Here is an 18,971-nt window from a genome sequence, read left to right as displayed (position 1 = left end):
AAAGCGGAGTTCGGAACTTTTGCGACGACAGGTATGTGGAACAACCTGTATACGTTCGATTGTAAATGAACTGTTGGCAGTTCGATGAAGCCTGTTGAATTATGGATTTTGTAAAATGGTTTTAGCAGATCCATGAACGTATCGTAAACAATTTTCGTTTCATCCCAACAGGTTTTTAAATGCAGTAATACATATTCCATCCTTGATTCTTTATCACGAAATTTCAATTATTTGTCGTGAAAAAGGAAAGGGTTGGAAGCATTTGTAAATGTTCGCAGGTGTTGACGCGCGAAGAAAACGAAAGCTTTCCAACGAAATGGAAGGAAAAAAATTGGTCGATGGTAAATTTAACCGCGTAAACTATTTCGTGTAACTATTAGTTTCATTTTCAAGCATCTTTAATTCCATCGATCGCAAAAAAGAACATTCTCAACGTGCCGGTATCATTTATTTCGCGATATTCATAATGACACCATTATATCGTCCAATCGATACAAAAATCTCAACGAACATTCTCAAAAGGATCTTACACTGAAAAGAATTGCATCCTAGAAATTCAACCGTCTCCCTTAATCGCCCCTTTCAACCGCGGCACGATTGCAACCGCGCCACCTATTTTCACGGAACATTTTCTCCGCGCCGTGAGTTCCCGGCACGCCTTTCTTCGCGTTCGAGGAACTCCGTGCCACGAATTCCCGGCGTTCGAGTATAAAACATAAAGGGAAAAAAGAAGAAAGGAAAGGAAAGGAAAAGAAGAAAAAGTAAGGAACCGACAAACGGAGAGAGAGAGAGAGAGAGAGGGAGAGGAAGAGAGAAAGGCAAGAGCCGGCGAGACGGGTCTCTCTACCGGTCCCGTGCAGAATCGGCACGGCACGGCGCGGCACGAAAATGCTACCGGGTTCCTCTCCGGTCCGGATTCGGTAGCTCTCAAGCACGACGTACGCCTTTCCCCGTGCCCCGTGCCCCGTCAGCGATTCCACATTTTTTTCTCCGACCACGGAGCCGTTCCGTTCGACTCGGCCGCGCGCGGCTCTAGCGTGTATACTTTTTAGCGTTGATCTTTACGGGACAGCCGTGCCCTCCCCTTGCTCTCTCCCCTTCGCGTTTGCGGCTCTCTGCACGCGCTACCTCTTTCTTCGTCCTGGTTCGGTCGCTCTATCCTACTGTTGCCTCTCGTCTCGTTATCTCCATCTCCTTCCAGCCATCGGTCCCCTGTCCGTCCGTCTCCGTCTCTCCCGTGTCCGGTATAATGCGCGGCGGCGGTAAGCCGGCTGGCAGCTGCCTTCCGTGCAACCAACAAGCCCGGTCTGCCCCGTTCCACGACTCTCCATGCGTGGAATCTCCGGAGATTCCTCTTGCCCCTGTGCTCTGCTGCCGCTCCTCAATCTCACCCTTACTCTCTTCCCACCGTCGTCGTTGACTCCAACACCGAGCGATCGCCTCTAGTAGGTTGCTCCTCGTCCCACGCGTGTCTTCCCTCTTCGTTGGTCGTTCGGTTGGCTCGTTCGCTCGGCAAGTCTCACCGTATTTCGTTCCTCGTCTTTCTCTTTCGTCCGTCTATTCGTCTCGCTTGCCGCTGGCTTCCAGTCTGACGCAGACACCGTCTCTCTGTCGGCCCCGTTCGCTGTTCGCGTTCTCGCTCTGTCCTCGTCCGACCCGCGTCGGCTCGACTTCTCTTTGTCAGGCAACCGCGCGCGCGGCAAGCGGCTTCGAGCCGTCGGGCACGATGGAACGGGACGCGCGCGGCGGTGCCTGTGCGCGACCGACGAGGACGGAGAACAAACGAACGGCTCGGAGAGTCAGAGGATGCCGAAGTTTTGTCCTTCGCGGACAGGCCAAGTATTGTCCGAATCCCGTCCCGCTCCGGGCTCAGGGGTCCCGTTCGAAGCCGCGGCGGCAGCGACGGCCGAGGGAACGACGACGAACCAGGCCTTCCAGTCAGATATGAATCTTCGTGCCTGGAGGGCGGCCCGCGCTCCACGCTTAACGGCAGGGGGGCATCCAGGAGGGCATCCAGGAGGCCGATGGGTTGGGACGGGACGAGGGGCGAGGACGCCAGCGGCGGCGGTGACGACGACGACGGCGACGACGACGACGACGACGACGACGACGACGACGACGACGACGACGACCAAGGAGCCTGCGTAATAATTTATTCGGTTTAGCTTCGCTGTCGGGTCTCTTCGACGGCGGATCACCGGAACTCTCTCCCCTTGTGACGTATAGCGTCGTGTCGTGGTTCGTCAAGGACGTACACGATGTACGACGTACCGGCTGCTCCGTTACATTGCTCGATCGCACGCATGTGGATCGACTTTTTTTACTTTTTACGCCATTTATGATTCGTTTTTCCTTTTTATCGTCATGGACGTCACACAGATTTCTCTTTGATCTCGGGTCAGCGACGTTGTTACGCTGTAACGTCGTACTTGCGCCGAGAATAAAAATGCGCCAAGAATGAAACTATGTGGAAAAGCAATTGATCACGCGATCGAAATGGAACACGTAAACGTAAGAATCGGAGATTGGAAATTTTGTATAACCAAAGACGGAAGCGCCTTCTAACTAGCTCCGCAATTACTTCCAGTGACTATAGACTTTCGACATCGACGTGAAAACAAAGCCTCTGTCGGGAAGGTTTCCACTTCTTTATATTCGTAAAAGTATGAATTTGCGTAAACGTTTGCAGGCTAGAAATAGGATTAGACTTTTTTTTTTACGTCAAATTGTAAGTGGTTGTTGTTCATCGTCCAGCAAATGACGTATTTTAGTATTTTAGTATACTTTGCTTGGTATAATTTTTTGTAAACTCTTGATAGAACCACGCATCGTGTGTACTCAGAATACGCGAGTCCTTACGATCGCTCAGTTCCTCGAAGCAATCTTCGCGGAAAAACCGATTTTAATAATTCATTATTTGGATAATATCCTTGAACGATTTATTTACAATCGGCTCCGTCTATACGATTACGTTATACGATTTACACCAAGTATAAAAAGTTTACTTGCCGTGTGATCTTGTATGACTTTTTAATGAAAAAGTTGCCTTGGGCTAAATAGTTCAAGTTAGGAGGTCTGATTTGCGATTAAAATCAACGTTTAGATTTATAAATATGGTAAAATCAATTATTCATGAACGAAGAATTTTTCTCGCGCAATTTTATAGAGACGTATCTCTTCTTATAGCCAATTACGTAAATTACAAATTTATTCCTCCTTTTTCCTTTCGCCTTACGACTGCGTCTAAGTCGAGTCAAGGGTACGTCTGATTTTCTCAAAACTTTGAAAATCTATCGATACGTATGATTATCGTCGTAAAAAATCAACGGAAAGAACCTTCCGCGTTGCTCGATCGTGAAAAACCTGGTAGCCCTTTAAATTGCGGCAAGGTATCCTCGGTAGAGCAACAGGACACTCGCGTCTCGACCGAGCCGAGCTCGACGGCCATAAATCTGGAAATCAATCCTAGCCGCGCGACGGTAGAAGTGCCGTAAAACGTCCGGCGTGTCGATAATGAACGCGGACAGGCCGGAATACGTTTCCGCGGTATCTTGATAACGGCACGGACGTGCAGGGCGGGGCAGGCAGGCGTAGTGGGAGCAGCCGGAGGTTCCGGTTTTCCGGGATCGGCGTTGCAGACATGCCGGACGCGGCTTTTCGGATGATTGGCCGGCCAGTGCGGCCGACACGATCGGTTTCCGGTCACGGGCCGTCGGATTCCAGGTCGCCGCCTCGCTCGCTGTGAGTCGACCGAGCGCCGCCGGTCCCTTATCGATTCGCGCCTCGTCGTTAGCGATCCATGAGAGGGAAACGGAAAGAGAGAGGGACAGAGAGAAAGAGAGAGAGAGAGAGAGAGAGAGAGACAGAGAGAGAGTCGACGACTCCAACGACCACGAACGACCGGCACCAAGAGGAACAGCCGTAGGAAGGGAGAGATCCGAGATCCGTGACTTTTTACGAGCGAATCGACGCCGCTTGGAGGATGGAAAAGGCCTTAGCGCGATTGTAACTGCAGCGGAGAATGGCTTGGGTTTGCGCGAAAGCGACACCGAGAGTCGATGGGCTTCGGTGGTGAACCTCGTGGGTTTGGCATGGAATCGCGAGAATGCATCGGAGCTATCGATTCGGCTAGAATTTGATCGGTGATTGCAGCGTAATTTGGAATTGCTGGATTGGTCAAGGTCACAGACAGCTATTCCCTGGGTCAGCTTTTTTTTCCAATGGATAGTTGGTTTTGCAGATTCGCACTGGAACGTGATGTTTACAATACGACACATTTGACAGAAATTCACGCAAGGCTTGTTCGTTTTATTCCATTTTTTATTCAGTCGTTATCGTATAAATACTAGATAGCATCGATCATTACGAATCAGGACGATCTCTGTCGTCCAAAGAACAGTCTGAACGATCCGATACCTCTTTATCGTCTGTCTTTCGACCTCCGCTCTAATTACATTGCGCTGTATCTGGGTGCCCACGCAGGCCAGTTTTCTTTATCCGAAGATAATACGTTCGTCACTCGCTCGAACTTTCGACGAACCTTCCCATCTCACGGATAGGCACTCGACTGCAATTCGTAGCGCTCCATTGTTACCGTAGGCGCGGAGTAAATCGTTAAAATGAATGAACCCGAGGGTTTTCGGCCGCGGTTCGTAACAGCCCGGAAAGGAGGGGGCGTCTATGTCGTTCGGGGCTTCCTAAGTATCTAACGCGAAGGAGGAGGTGTCGAGCAGGATGGCCTTGCTGCCGATAAAACCGCGCGATTTGCGACTCAGGCGGAGGCGACGAGCAAAAAACCCTTGGGAACTGACGGTGAATCCGACCGTAGTGCGAGCATCTCTCTTTTTCGTCTGTCTCTTTGCCGCCCCTCGGACCACGCTGTCGCTTGGTCCGCGATGAAACGACTCGCGAAAGGAATTCCGCCTTTTTCTCTCCTTTTTCCTCTTTTCCTGTTTTTCGTTTCGTTTCCAGCCAGAAGATAAAATTTTAAGTAATACCGTAAGTAACGGGGCCTCAAAGGAGAGAGGGAGAGAGAGAGAGAGAGAGAGAGAGAGAGAGAGAGAGAGAGAGAGAGAGGCAGAGGGAAGAGAGAGTGAGACGTAGTATGTTGAGTATCTAAAGCGTCTCGAGGATCGATAATCGGGCGGAAAGGTAACGAAGCGCGTTCCGCTATAAATAAAACAGCAGTTCCTCCGTGAGATCGCCTGCGAAAAATGCTGGAAAGTTGCGCCGAATTAGCGAACCACCGTGCCAAGCTATAACGACTTCCTGGAAAAGTTCCGGGTCGCCTGGGGATTTTTAAGCGAGCCACCGCGATGCGGTTCGTCCTGGATGAATAAGATCAGCGCTCACGGCAAAAGTCCACGAGTCCCCTCTTGTTTTTTAATTAGGTCGATCTCACCGGTAATTTTCGCGTATACGAGTTACCCTTCTTCCGACGTGTTTTAACGTTCTTTAACTTTTGTTACGTGTAAAACGAACGAATTGCAAGAAACGAATTTAGATTTTGTTCTTTTTTCGCACATTGTGGCTGTCGATCTCCATTGGCTACGATACTTGGCTCGCTTCAATTCGCAATCGATCTCCGTCGTATCTTATCGCCATATTCCTTTACAAACCTCCCACGTTTAACGAATCCACGCTTTATTTTGACTACGTACGATAAAATGTCTTCGTTATCGGTATACTTGATTGCAAGAAACGTTTCAGTCGCATAAGCTGAAATTTTGTTGGCGGTATCGGACCGTGAAAATTAATATCTGGTTTAATCGTTGCTCCGCTTTCGATACATTGTACGAGTGGAGAGTTGCTTGGTATTTTTATACGCTGGCACCCTCCTCGAATGAGGAATTTTGCCATCTCATCTTTGTTTCGTCTCGAGCAATCGTGGTATTCTATAAATTCTCGCGTAGTTAAATCAGCCTCGACGAAAGTTTCGTATCTCTCGAGAGGAATGGATATAAGCGCGGAGAAAGGGCAGGTTTCCGGCAAAGAATTCCGAAGATACGGTGTTCGGTTAAAAAGCGTCTGATTAGCGGGAGGAGCAATTTCGCGAATAACGCAGAGAGCGTTTTCTCGTAGCGAGGCCGCTTTACGAGAACGTTCTTCGAAATTCCAGCGGTTCGTGAACAACTGAATACTCTGGCGTCCGAGGGTCTGTAAATGCCACGAGCCCGCAGGAAAGTCGATACCACCACCTCGGACTTCCGCCGGTCAGCTCGTAAAAGAAACACCGCCACGAGAAACAAGATCACCGACTGCTACGAGCCGCTTGAAAAACGGAGCCCGTTCCGAGAGCTTTCTCAGGCGATGCTCCCCTTCGGTCGGTCTTTCGTAGCTTGGCAGAAATCGCAGACCGATCTAACCGTTAAATTTTTCTGCGCGGGAGAAGCCGAAGCTAGAGTGTGAGAGCCAATTTGTTAAAAATTCTCAACAGACGCGCTATTCTATTTTTCTACGAGAACAACGTTATATAATCGGTATTTGCATTTGAATATTACCGAGCATAGATCTTGATCTCTAGTGTTATCCGTCACTTTGTCGCGTCCCGACAAGCGACGGTCGTAAATCCAGCGCTGACAAGATATTTCGAAACCGTGACAATCGCGTAAATTCTGTGAGATCGAACGATGTCTTTGTAACGCTGCAGGATTTCGGTTACGAAAGTAAATTGAAAATCGAAGGCAATTAAATGAATTGAAAGAGATTAAACGTTGCTCGGTCGAACGAAGCCAGCAAAAATAAATCGTTGTACACCGAACAAATCGCATTACCAATTTACCCTATCGGAGCTCGTACTCCATCGCTAGCCGTTCTCGCGCTTGCCATTGAAAGCCAGGCAAACGTAAGACAGACTAAACGCCGTCTCCGCGAATTCGGAGAGAAGAATCACAGAGGCAATCGGCGACGGCAGACGTCGCGTCGGTGGGCTCCGAGGCAAGATCAACAAATATCGACTTCGAGCGCGAGACGCAGGGCGGAGCACGGAGGGTTTGGTCAAATAAACGAGAACGCGAAAGTAGGATCCGCAACTGAGAGACTCTTTGTTCCGTCACCGAAACCCAAACACTTTTTCAGGCTACGACCGCTACGAGTCTCGTGGTATGATCTCGTATGGTGCGCTTTCGTGTTCTCCGCCGACTTCTAGGCAGCAGCCTGTGACCGTCTGGAAGCGTGTCAGTCCTTTTCTCCTCTCTCCTTTTCCTCCACGCGTGCATACGTCCGTCTTCGTTGCTCGTTTTTCGTCGCACGGGTATACTTGTTTCCGTGGCGGCGTCCCGCGGCACTCAACGGGGGCCGGGTCGTTTATCTAAATGGCTACTGGGTGGCCTGGCTCCCAGCGCCCTGTCCCGTCGGACGAAAACTAACCCGAGTCGGTCAGAAGAAAGGAGTCGGGATCCGAAAAACAAACGTCGATATAGTTGGGGCTCCGATAGATCCAGGTGTATATACACGCACTCTCTACGTTCCGACGTGGGTCCGCTCCTTTCGGGCCTGTTCCACCTTTCTTCCTCTTCTTTTTCCTTCTTTTTCCTTTTTCTTCCTTTTTTTTCGAGAAACGTTCTCCGAGGGAAAAGCAAGCGTTCCAGCGTCGCTCGAAACTCTTCGCCGCGGTAACGAGCTTCGATTATAGCGCACGACTCGGTAGAACCGCGATACTACGTGGGAAACGAGTACTTAGACGTAACACGCGTACACAGAGATGCAACAGGAAGGAACAATGCAAAACTTATTTGGAAAGGAGAGAGTGTTGGTTGCGGTGGTTATACGCTGATTCAGCCAACCTGGACATATCGTGGCTTTTGAATCGACCCTCGACGTTCTCGTTTCATTTCATTTTCTACGTGGAACTTCCTGGCTAGCTTGATTAGGAAAGAAGTAATTCGCAAAGGAAATTCCGGTCGGTCAAATCGATTCTAACCTTTCGTGCTCTCTTACGTCTGCCTCCCACGAACAACGCTACGAAATATGTAACGTTTTCATTCGCCTGACGAACTTTGCGCCCTAGCCATCCGCTGTCCGCTATTACTGGCCACCGATGGTTCGCATTGGCACGGAACCCGTTAAGCAGCATGAAGAAACGAGGAGGGTAGAAGAGGCAAAGAGAGAGAAAGAGGCAGTTCCGAGTATACTCCTCGCGGGCTCTTTCCTGAACGGCCCAGTCGTGTCGTTCCTTCACGTAATGGAGGTAATCCGACCTCGTTGAGAATATTTAACGGCCGGCCGCAATGATACCGTGCCACTTTCGCGCCGCTTCCTAGTATCGTTGTTATGCAACGGACACGCCGCCACCTCAGGACCGTTTCAATGGCTACGGTTGCCCGTTAGAGAAGCCGCCGCGCTGCCTCGCCTAGATCCGCTCGTCCAGCGCGATGCGTGCCAGGACAGCGCGTTACGCGCGTATACTATTTTCAGAACGTTTCCCGAACTTCTTGACGTCAGCCGGCGGCCGCTCGCTTGCGTCATCGAGTCAGTAGGCGAGTCTGCCGGATGGTCGTATATTGCCAGACCGAGATTTTCGGCTTTGGAGCGGAGCATCGGAGATGCTTTCGGGCAACGTCTCAGGCTCGTGACTCGCGAATGGAAGCAACGGATTTCCTTCCACGCCCGCGTATCGTCTTCCTCCGAATATAGATACACATTGGTCGACTACTATAGAATTTAATCGAGAACCGTAACGAAACGGCAGCGTGGAAAGTGGCGTGGTTTCGTTGGTCGGAGAGGTACAACGTCGAAATAGGAATTGTAATCGACGCGCAGAACGTTCATCGGCGTCACGGTCGTCGTTACACGCGTATACACGAATTGCGAAAGCACTTGACGCCGGTGCAGCGCGAGTTACGTAATCCAAAGTTACCGAAACGACGCCACGGTAACGATACTCCGCGGTAACTTTCTTGCCGGCGCTTCGTTAACCCTACTCGGTTCTTCGGGGATCTCGACCGATCCCCACGCATTTCTGGCTTACTTACAACTTACTTCGCTTCGTTCAACTATTAATTGTTCCGGCAACTTGCGAATCGTTAGCCGACGCGATCACTCCCTGGCTGACCGACTTTCCGTTGTTCAACTCTGGATGCGGTAGAACCGTGCGTCCTATCGACCATTCTTCTTAAACGACTTACGCAGTTTCTTTTTGATCTTTTCGTTTGGCTGCCAATTTCTCCAACTATCCTCGAACAGAACGACTTCTCCAATTTTTAATTCCTTTCTTTTTTTTTTTACTTTTTTGCGAGAAATATCACACGTTCTAACGCCGCTACATAGTTGTACGCGCGATACCCAATGCTAAGCATCGTCGTAAAGGGCAACCGCAACGCGGAATATCTGGTCCGAAAATGCCGAACGGTTAATAGACGATAAAAACGAATATCCTGTTTATTCGATTGTCCGTGCGACCGAGGCGTGGAGCGCTATTCACGGATTGTCTCGGTTTTCCAGCGCGGCCGATTCGTTCAAAGTTCGATGCGATTCAAGCCCCGTGTTATACCGAAGGGGAACGGCTGTAATTCGATTTCGGACGAATTTGAAACTCGTTCGAAACGGGCCACCCGTTAGCCGATTCCTCGGGCGCCCATCCACGCACGTTTCACGCGCGTCTCGATGCCCGCGAGTCCCCCGTGAATTTTTTTTAATCCGATTCTCGTCGCCGCGCGTTTGCGTGGCGGCCGCGCGTTGTTTTCTGCCCCCGTGCCCTTCCCCGTTCCTCCCCAAACCGGACGACCGGTCGTTCGTTTAAAATGCAAACTCGCGGTCCGTGGGGTTTTAAAACACCCGCTATACCCGGATTTCGTTGAGCCGCAAACTTGGCCCGTGCCGCGCCTCCTACGGATTTATGCCGTCACCGACTCGCATCTATTCTCGAGCTCCGTCGCCAGACATTTTCCGGCCTGCTTCCCCATGCCTTTTTCACGCGCATACCTACGCATAACGACGTGCTCGTTCAACGCGTTCTGCGAACATCAAATCACGTGGAAGGGGTTGAAGAGGTAGTCGACGATAATAGAGATGGAATGCGGATCGATGCTTCGATTAGAATCCGGTCCATATCGCTAGCGATATGTAGTCGGTCGTTTACTTTCAATTATTCAGCCGTGATTTAACACTTTCGTTGCTATTGGCATTCCATTTTCCTTCTGCACACGCCATGCCTATAGCTACGCGATAAATGAAAACAAAAACGCAATTTAGCACGAGCGGAAGCGTTAATCTGGATTTATGGCTTGTTTGCGTCGTTTCGCGGTTAAGGAGATTTTAACATCTTCGACCTGTAAAGGGAGAGAGAGAAATTTTTCGAAAGTTACGAAAAATTAGAGAAAACCAACGTTTGGTTCCTTTGAAAAAGCTAAAACTCGATACTCTATCCGTGTCAGCAAACGGAATAACGTCGATTCGCAGATTTGCAGATATTCGCCGCTCGATCGAGTTCGATCCAAGCTATTATCAATTTATCTCGAGCTGAAACTTCCCCGTTCGATGAAAATTCCTGCAAGCTGGAATGCAACCGCGCCAAGAAGACGCTCGAAGGTCCAACGTCGGCGCTCTAACGGAAAACAAAGCACGAACATTCGCGTTCCGCTTTGTATTAAACATTAAAACAGCTCTTAGAACGACTGGCTCAAAGTGGCATACATATTCAACATCGACGCGTTTCCAGACACATCTCTGCCCGTGGAGGCATGCGGCAGACCGTGGTCTCTCGTTATATGCCAATACGCACTGCGTGACACGACGGCCATCCACAGGCGACAGAATGCCGAGCTCTCTCTTCCTCTCTCTCTCGCCCTCTATTTCTCCTTGTCCGTTGCTCGGCCGTATTCAACCATGAAACTCACCCCCGTGTGCGTTTACATAAGCGGACGCAAGACACATACACTCCCTCAAGTAGGTTAATCTCCGCCTGTTTCGATCGAACACAGGCTATCTCGACGGGGGTGGACTCCGGACGTTGTCTGACCCCGGTACTCTGCTGGATCATCGACGATTATATTGGGGTTTCAAGGGATCGGGATCGCGGTCTCTTGACGCTTACTGCATGAAATTTCTGGTTGTCGAGAAATTTAGGGACGCGGTTCTGCTTGGTTTATGGAGTAGCAAGAACGACGATAGACGGTGAACTAATTTTGACATTAAGTCGCGCACCTTCGAAACTCGCAATTTTGAAAAGCTTCGTTAGATTAGAAAATAGAGCGGGAAAAATAAGTCAATACCTGTAAAGAGATCTGCTCATCGTCCAAATATTTGCGTATCGCGCAACATTATCGGAGATTTTATCCGCCTACGCAAACGATCCGATATCCAAAACCTTTCGTCCGAAACTCCTTTCGTTATCCTAAATTTACCTCTATCACTACGTTTGTTCATCGCAACGAGCTATCTGCGCTGCGAATTCAAACGATTGTAAAACATCTAGCACGATTACCGTTACCACGTATTTATACTTTCGTTCAAGAATTCCGTATTCGAATTCAACCGATTCGTCCAAAAATATTTTTTCACGATTTGATATCAGAGCCCGTCGCGTCTGCACACCAGAGACGTGTTTATTTTCAGAGTAACCCGCTGGCGATAGCGCGAAATATTTCAGTATTATAATATCCCGATAAAATCGGTCGTCGGATCGAACGCGGTCTGCTCCGTTTTAATCCAGCTCCGTTCGGTTGGCCGCTTAAAATTGAATGATCGCGTCGCCCTGATATTTGCCAAAGCATCGATTTCCGTTGGCAGCCCGACGAAGAAGAGACGCGCGGGATCGTCGCCACGATTACGTCCAATTACAGCGGAGGCGGAGGAAAACGGAGGGAGAGACGGGGGCGGTCCGTGGTCGTTCGATCGGGCGCACCGCGTGTTATCTTAAGGCGGCGGTCACCTAGATATCGGCATTGTTATCCCGCCTGACCGCAGCCACTTAACCGAGTCGTAAACCCCCCACGAGTTCAACTTTACCCTTCAACAGGTGTTTAGGGAAATACAATAATGTCGCGCATGCGCCCGTAACTTCTTAAGGTCGGAAAGTTCGTCCGAACAATCTGACCGCGGCCATGCCCGCGGACCGTCACGCCACCCGCGTCCTGCAGTTAATCGAGTTTCCAAGGTAGTTGGAATTTTTTCTCTCAACCCTCGATTCCACTGTTTCGATACGGAAACGCAGAACGTATTCGTAGAACGCCGGATATCTTCATGTTGTTTGTCGTAAATCAGCTTGAGAAGCTGACTGTTAGGATTTGTCAGGCAATTTTAAAGTTTGCAAAAATCGAACACGCTGTTCATCTGTTTTTTCGACATGGGTTGACAAGTTTCAGCTTCTAGATATTAGATAACGCGAAAGGTCGAACAGCATAGAGAAATGTCTGTACAACGATTTCCCAAAGTTGCTTAATGTTTTTTAACGAAATTAGGTATTTGCAAAGAGGTGTTATAACGATCTCGAGTCAAGAGAGTGGACCCTATAGGAATCTGTATTACCGACGACAGGGTTGGCGAACGCGATGTTGCCAAACTTACCGACCATAGCAAAGCGTGAACGTCCGTCGGTAAAGCAACTGTAGATATCTAGCGTGCATCTGACACGAAGGTAGAGACCTTCTCCGTATTTGCTGCGCAGTTACACCCATTTACTTAGATGGCATCGAAGCGCGCAAACTTGGAACACGATTGTCGAATTAAATAGATATTTTGAAATTACGAGAGGAGGCATATCCTGTGCGATGAAATTTGATCCAGAATGCGTTTGTTATTTGTTTAAGTTTATTACAGAAACTAATCGATCAAATGAAAAGTGTAATTCTACTTTAATTGGCAGGTGTCGCCAAGTTTAATAAGTTGGCAACAACGAGCGTTAATGCGACGTATTCTAATAAATCCCCGGAACTGATCGTCTTTTTGCTATCTACTCGACTATTTAAAAGTTAGATTGAATTTTTAACTATGTCATACGTTGGTTTCAGACGTTAAACGGCGCCGAGGGTACCGTTCCACCCGGAAGAGTGTACAAGAAAGTCGCGATCGTGGAGAACTTCTTCGACATTATTCATGCTGTCCATGTTGACCTTGAGGGTCGTCCGGGGAAGCATGCCGGTCAAAAGAGAACGTACAGGACGGTAAGTTTCAAACAGGAATATCTACTCGTTATTTTCCCGTAGACTTAATGCGCTTGGATATTAAGCGGTACATCTACGTTCGAAGAGCTCGCGGACTTCCCGTGCAGTGCGGTGAAAAAATATTATCCTTGCGAGGATTAATCGAGTCCACGAAGGAACAAAATCCTACGATTCTATCGCATGAGACGTACCGAACAAAAAGCCAAACGATCCAAAAAATCTCAAAGTCTCTGGCTAATCACGTTCCTGGTTAACCTCGCGGAAGGAAAAAAGAAAGCATCGTACCCTTGGAAGAAACAACATTTTCCCTGCGCTGTCCGATGCGATTTAAATTCAATCGGCGAGCAGATCTCCCTAGGGAAAAGATATATCGGTACGGGCGGCGATGACCCCGAATCCGTTCGGGATCGTGCGAGCCGAATTCTTGCATGGTCGACCGCGACACGCGATATTTACCGTTCCCGGGGGAGAAGGTATCGAGGCATTCAAGCGTCGAACACTCGATACCACACGTCATCTCACGTGTTCCGGCGCGCGTTTGCGTAAACCTCTCTCCGGGGTATCATATCTGTTCCGTGACACCGTCCTCCGCCCGCGACCCGATCGGTTCGTCCTCTTTCTCCGCTTGTCCGTTCCTCTTTCTCTCGTTCGCAACCCCTCCGACCTTCCCGCCCTCGCCACCCACCCTCAACCGCCACCCTATCCCATTCGAGTCGCGTCGCTGTCCTCTTTCTCTCTCTCGACCACCGCGATCTGCTTGTGATTCAAAACCTCAGGACACTTGTTGCATTGCCTGCTTACTGGTGCACCCACACGCGGCCGCGCGCACACGCACGCACGCGTGCACCGCCGGCCAGCCTAGAACCGCGACCCTGCAACCGTTTTAACGTTTAAGTCGCTGTTACAAGGCGCGATTCATCGGCTCGCGGCAACTCACCCTCCGCGGTATCGCGCGCCGCCACGCTTCGCCTCGTCTCGTCTCGCGATTCACCCTTCCCGGAAGGATGCTGTTTTAACGTCGAAATATTCGCACAGTCGATACCCGTTTATCAAACTAACCAGATGACGGTCTTTCCGAACTCGTTGCTCATTTTAATTTCAATGCTCTTCTATCGTACATATCTTACTCTTTCGGCGGGAAATGTTTGAAAAATGAGAAGAATTATAAGCACGTTAGTTAATCGAAACATCGACTAGACACGCGCTTGATGACCATACTACCGAATTATCCTCGTCTAATAGCAAAATTTGACGTTAAAATTAACGTTACAAGATCTTTTTCTTCCACGTAACGTATGTGCGGTAACAAGTAATAAAAATCACGTTCCACCAGCGACGTTTATTAATCTCTGTTCGTTTTCCTCGCGGCGAAAGATCTAATCGACTCACGCAAAAGTTCTTGCACGCTATTAAAGCTTAAAATTCACAACTTAACGTGTAATTTTCAATTAACAGTAACAATACCTTCAGGCACATATGAAAAATTACGTACGTAAGAAACAGGTGAAACGTTATTTCTCCACTAGTTTCTATTTTTCCAAACCGTTTTACATCTGGTGATGTTCGGGAAGAGTTCGAATTGCGATCGTTGTCTACTGGTCTCGTGATCTTTCGTCGGTATGTCACGTCGATCCAGAAGCCATTATCCCTGTTTCTTACTTACGGCTCTTTTCTTCGCCTTTTAGACGAGCCTCGAGTAAATCTTATCGAATTACCTCAGCGTGTCGTGCACCTTTACCCAGCCACACGTACATACAGACACGTATACGTCTAGTTTGCACACGTGTATGCGGGTCGACCATTGCCTTTCTCGGCTCGCAGTCTCCCATCCTTGATTAAGTTATGCCGCTCCTCCACCTCCTTAGAGAGAAACGTTTCCTATTAAGAGGCAGAGAACATCCCTCCGGCTAAATACCTTCTCGCAAAGACATCAAAGTTCCGTTACTGCTCATGAATTTTCCCTAGTGGGCGTTCCGCGTGAAACGGCTCCACGTGACGCTGACGTTTGACAGCGGAACGAAAGGGGTCACTCACGTTGTTCACGACGAGAGTGCAGGACCGTGCTTTCTAATCCTGCCTGTATCGCGGCAGGGAACGACGCGTAACGTTTCTCGTACCGATTTCGACGAAACTAGGACGCTGAATTTCGGCGCGAGAAACGCTACGGGCGAGATTGCAATGCCAAGAGATTTCGAGATATTTAAGTTTAATAGAATTCCTTTCCTTTGTTCGAACGTATCTTCTTCTCTCTAACGCAAAACTTTCTATTTCGTTTCAGATCACCGAAACGTACGCGTTTCTTCCCCGAGAAGCTGTAACGCGATTTCTTTTGGGATGTACGGAATGCCAACGACGCCCGCGGACCCCGAGCCCGACGAATTTATCCAATCAACCGCAGCCCACGTCGGCGACACCGTTGGCGACGACGACGCTAACGTCTACGACGACCCCGTTAAGCCCAAATGCCCTCTCAACCACGTCGACAACGGTGCAAAGCAGTCCCAAGCTGCGCGAGGGAAATCACGGCGGTGAGGGCAAGCCCCTGTACAGTTATAGGCACCAAAGGCATCAGAAGGCCAGCGCCGTACCCTCGACAACGGAGAAAACCGAAAAGGAGAAAGAGGAGAAGTACAATCCCTTGAGTATCACGAATTTGCTGAAGAAAGAGCCAGTAACCGGTAGCTTTTTGCCGAGCGCGGACAGCCTACCGGATTCGAGAAGAACCCCGGAATCGGACCGGGCGAGCTCGAGAAGTTCGGCCTCGTCCAAGAGGAAAAGGATGCTGCCAGAGGGTCGAACGCCGTCCCCTCAGCCCAGTCAACCGTTGCCAAGGCCGTGGAGCCCTGGACTCGATCCCAAGAACACGCCCATCGACTACAGTCTTCCCATCACTACCTCGTACCTGAAGCATCAGCAGAGGCTACTGCAGCAGGCGGAGAAGAACAAGGCTGCAGCGATCAAGGAGACCGAACTCGAGCAGAAAGTGACCGTTCTGCCGGCGGACGAGATCGTCGATACCGTCGAGAGGGACAGATACTCCCCTGCTACCGGATTAATCGACACCAATCTCAATCTATTGGCCACTATTCAGCACCTGCATTGCCAAGTGATGCTGGCCCTCACGGAAAGACTCAGACCGTCGATAACCATGCCAAGCCCGCTCGTTTTGCCCACGGCGGCCAACGTGCTGACCAATGGAATGATGATAGGTCCCGAGGTATCGGTACAAACCGGCGAGAATCGTACGTGAAAGAAAGGACACTATTCGCGAAAGATATGGAAGAATCCTGGAGCGTTCTATTGACTCTTCCCCTTGTTGGAAACTTCTGTTGCGAACGAGTTTTCGTTACAGCCGTCGCAGCCGAGGAGATGATACGATGGATATATTGTTCTAATCGAACGTTGAGTATAAAAAGTATAGTTTTCTATTATATTCCGTTAGGTGGTTTAAGAATGGAAACGTGACAGGGGAAGGAGTCGTAAACAGACTCGATCGATACTAATCTCAATCTCGTCACTACCGTACACCGAATTCCATTAACGAAAATACAGCTTTACGTTCAAGTTTCAGATTTCACGATCTCTTAAGAGACTTTCGAACGATCTCAGCTTTGTAAATCCTTGAAATATGATGGCTTTATTTTACTTCGAATATACTTGATAGAAATGATTCTTGAAAACTTTACGGAATAAATTTCTAACGTATTCGGTATACCTGATAGAGAGATAATCAGACCTAACATCCACCGATCCAGCGCTCACCTTCTTCCACTGGAGAACGTTAACGCGGCCAATATCCGATCCTAGCTGCCATTCAAACTATCGGCTAACGCGATCATCTATTAAACCGGATAAGATCAATTACTTGGTCGGCGTCGTGGCGTCAACGTCAGTTAAAGTCGGGACCGGGGCTGGATCGGATCTCGTTTCGTGCGCTCGATATAGACGGCGAAACGAGACGAATTATTCGTGAGTCTGTCAAAATATGGGTCGACTCTGTCGCACGTTGTCGATTTATGGAGGGAACGACCGCAAGCCGAGCACCACAGGCCCTTCTATCGCGCAATCGAGTTCGATATTTTGAGATCCGAGTGGAACGCGATCCGCTCGTTAGACAGAGGTCCCCGAAATGGACGGCGGTTTCGACAGGAGCTAGAAGGACAGCTTCTGAATATTTAACCGTCGAACAAGATCGACGATGACCTCTGACTCGTTGACCCGCGACACTTTTCGGTCTTTCGTTTTATCGTCGACAAAGTTCGACGAATATGCGATAATTTGGCACGGGAACAAAAACGATCTCGTCGAACTCCGAGTTTAGATATCTGATAACGAATATTCACCATCTATATTGCGATATATCAGTATGTTTATTTCGATTTCACCTTGTTCATTTTAATCGTTCGTTGACATTTTGAGTTTTCGAACGCGAGACTCGTCATCGATTCTTTGGATACGTGAGACGCACAATTACGTTCAATTCGCAGAATCCGATTTCTCGTGATGATGATTACGACGAAATGTTGATTATATTCAGAAGAGTAGATTAATATTAAAGGACGAACAAATATAATCTTCGTGTAATCGGGACCTCACTTAGCGCGAACGAATATTATACCAAAGGCATTGTAAAAGGCCACGACGAGAATATCCTCTTTTTAGCGAATTCCATCGAATCGTTGATCGATGTTTGAGCTATTGTCGAGAACAAGACAGGTTCCACGGATGTGACTCGTACGACGCTAAACATTTTCGTATTTGACCGTGTAGACTAGCCTTGTGTATGATATTAAAAGAAAAAAAAAAGTATAGAAGGTAGTTTCTTCGTGTATTATATTATCTTGTCGTTGAAGACGCCGCGCAGGCGTGAACGTGTGATCACACGCGAACGTGTTCGTATTAGGAGTTTGATAATCGTTGTGAAAGTAGAGACAGACGTTTGAAGAAAATAATGTAACGTAAGAGGAGGAACCGTCGAAAGTGTTGAATAATACCGAATCTATTATTTTGTATATAATCGTTGTAACATAGCGCAGTTAGTCGTTAAGGGGTAAAAAAAGAGTGCGCGGCTCTATTATTATGAATATTATTCCTATTATTATTATTATTAATATTATTATTATTATTAATATTATTATTAATATTATTATTATTACCGTGACAGTTATCATCATTATAATTAATAATTAATTATTATTATTTTATTATATTTAAATTGCACACGAACAAGATGGGAAAATATATAAAATCACAAAATCCGAACGAACAGCCTTTTCATTTTTCCCTCTTCGCATTCGCATTTCATTAGTTTTGCCAAGAGACGAAACTTATCCAGATTTTCCCAAAAATAATATAAAGTTTATTATCTCGTTGGTGCCGTGTCGAGTCTGCGCTCGAAAATTAAAGATCCCACGGATGATCGTCGCCTTGGATATGCGTGACGCGATCCATACGAAGATACGCGCAACCTTTCATCCGTCAATATAATCTTTTCACGAGACAAACTGCGGAAAGCCCGTGGAAAGATCCGCCGATCTTACGCTCTATGAACGAACAATGAACGCAATTGACACTTCTGGCTGTGGAACCGAGTATAGTCGAATCGACGGCGCCTTGACGTACTTTAATATCACGAACAAAGAGGATAGAATGATCGAGTCCCCTTTAACAAAGAAGGAAAGGGCAGAGGGGCAAGTTACTTGCTCTCTCTCCTTTTCTTCCTCTATCGCTCTAGGTAAGGATCGTTTCTTCGAGGCACCACAGGTAATGCAGCCTTTTCCCATCTGGCTGTTGCCAACGTTGTAGCGGCCTCGTTCCATCAACCGGTCCTGTCTCTCTCTCTAAGTCCCCCTTTTCTCTCTACCCCTCCTT

At 48.4% G+C, this 18,971-nt stretch overlaps 1 protein-coding gene across 6 annotated transcripts in view; it reads left to right on the top strand.

Annotated features, from left to right (window-relative positions):
• The window catches only part of LOC126924672 (uncharacterized), a 71,520-nt gene extending 53,158 nt beyond the window's left edge, over positions 1-18,362 (top strand). For all 6 annotated transcript variants that reach the window (XM_050739399.1, XM_050739400.1, XM_050739396.1 and 3 more), the window contains 2 exons: positions 12,948-13,100; positions 15,379-18,362. In XM_050739399.1, coding sequence (XP_050595356.1) covers positions 12,948-13,100; positions 15,379-16,350 — 1,125 coding nt within the window. In that variant the 3' untranslated portion in view covers positions 16,351-18,362. The remainder of the gene's footprint in view (positions 1-12,947; positions 13,101-15,378) is intronic.
• The last annotated feature ends 609 nt before the right edge of the window (positions 18,363-18,971 follow it).

Source organism: Bombus affinis, chromosome 15 (genome assembly GCF_024516045.1).
Source record: "Bombus affinis isolate iyBomAffi1 chromosome 15, iyBomAffi1.2, whole genome shotgun sequence".
NCBI classification, from domain to species: Eukaryota; Metazoa; Arthropoda; class Insecta; order Hymenoptera; family Apidae; genus Bombus; species Bombus affinis.
The sequence above is the reverse complement of the archived record's forward strand: the minus strand, read 5'-3'. Positions and strand labels throughout refer to the sequence as shown.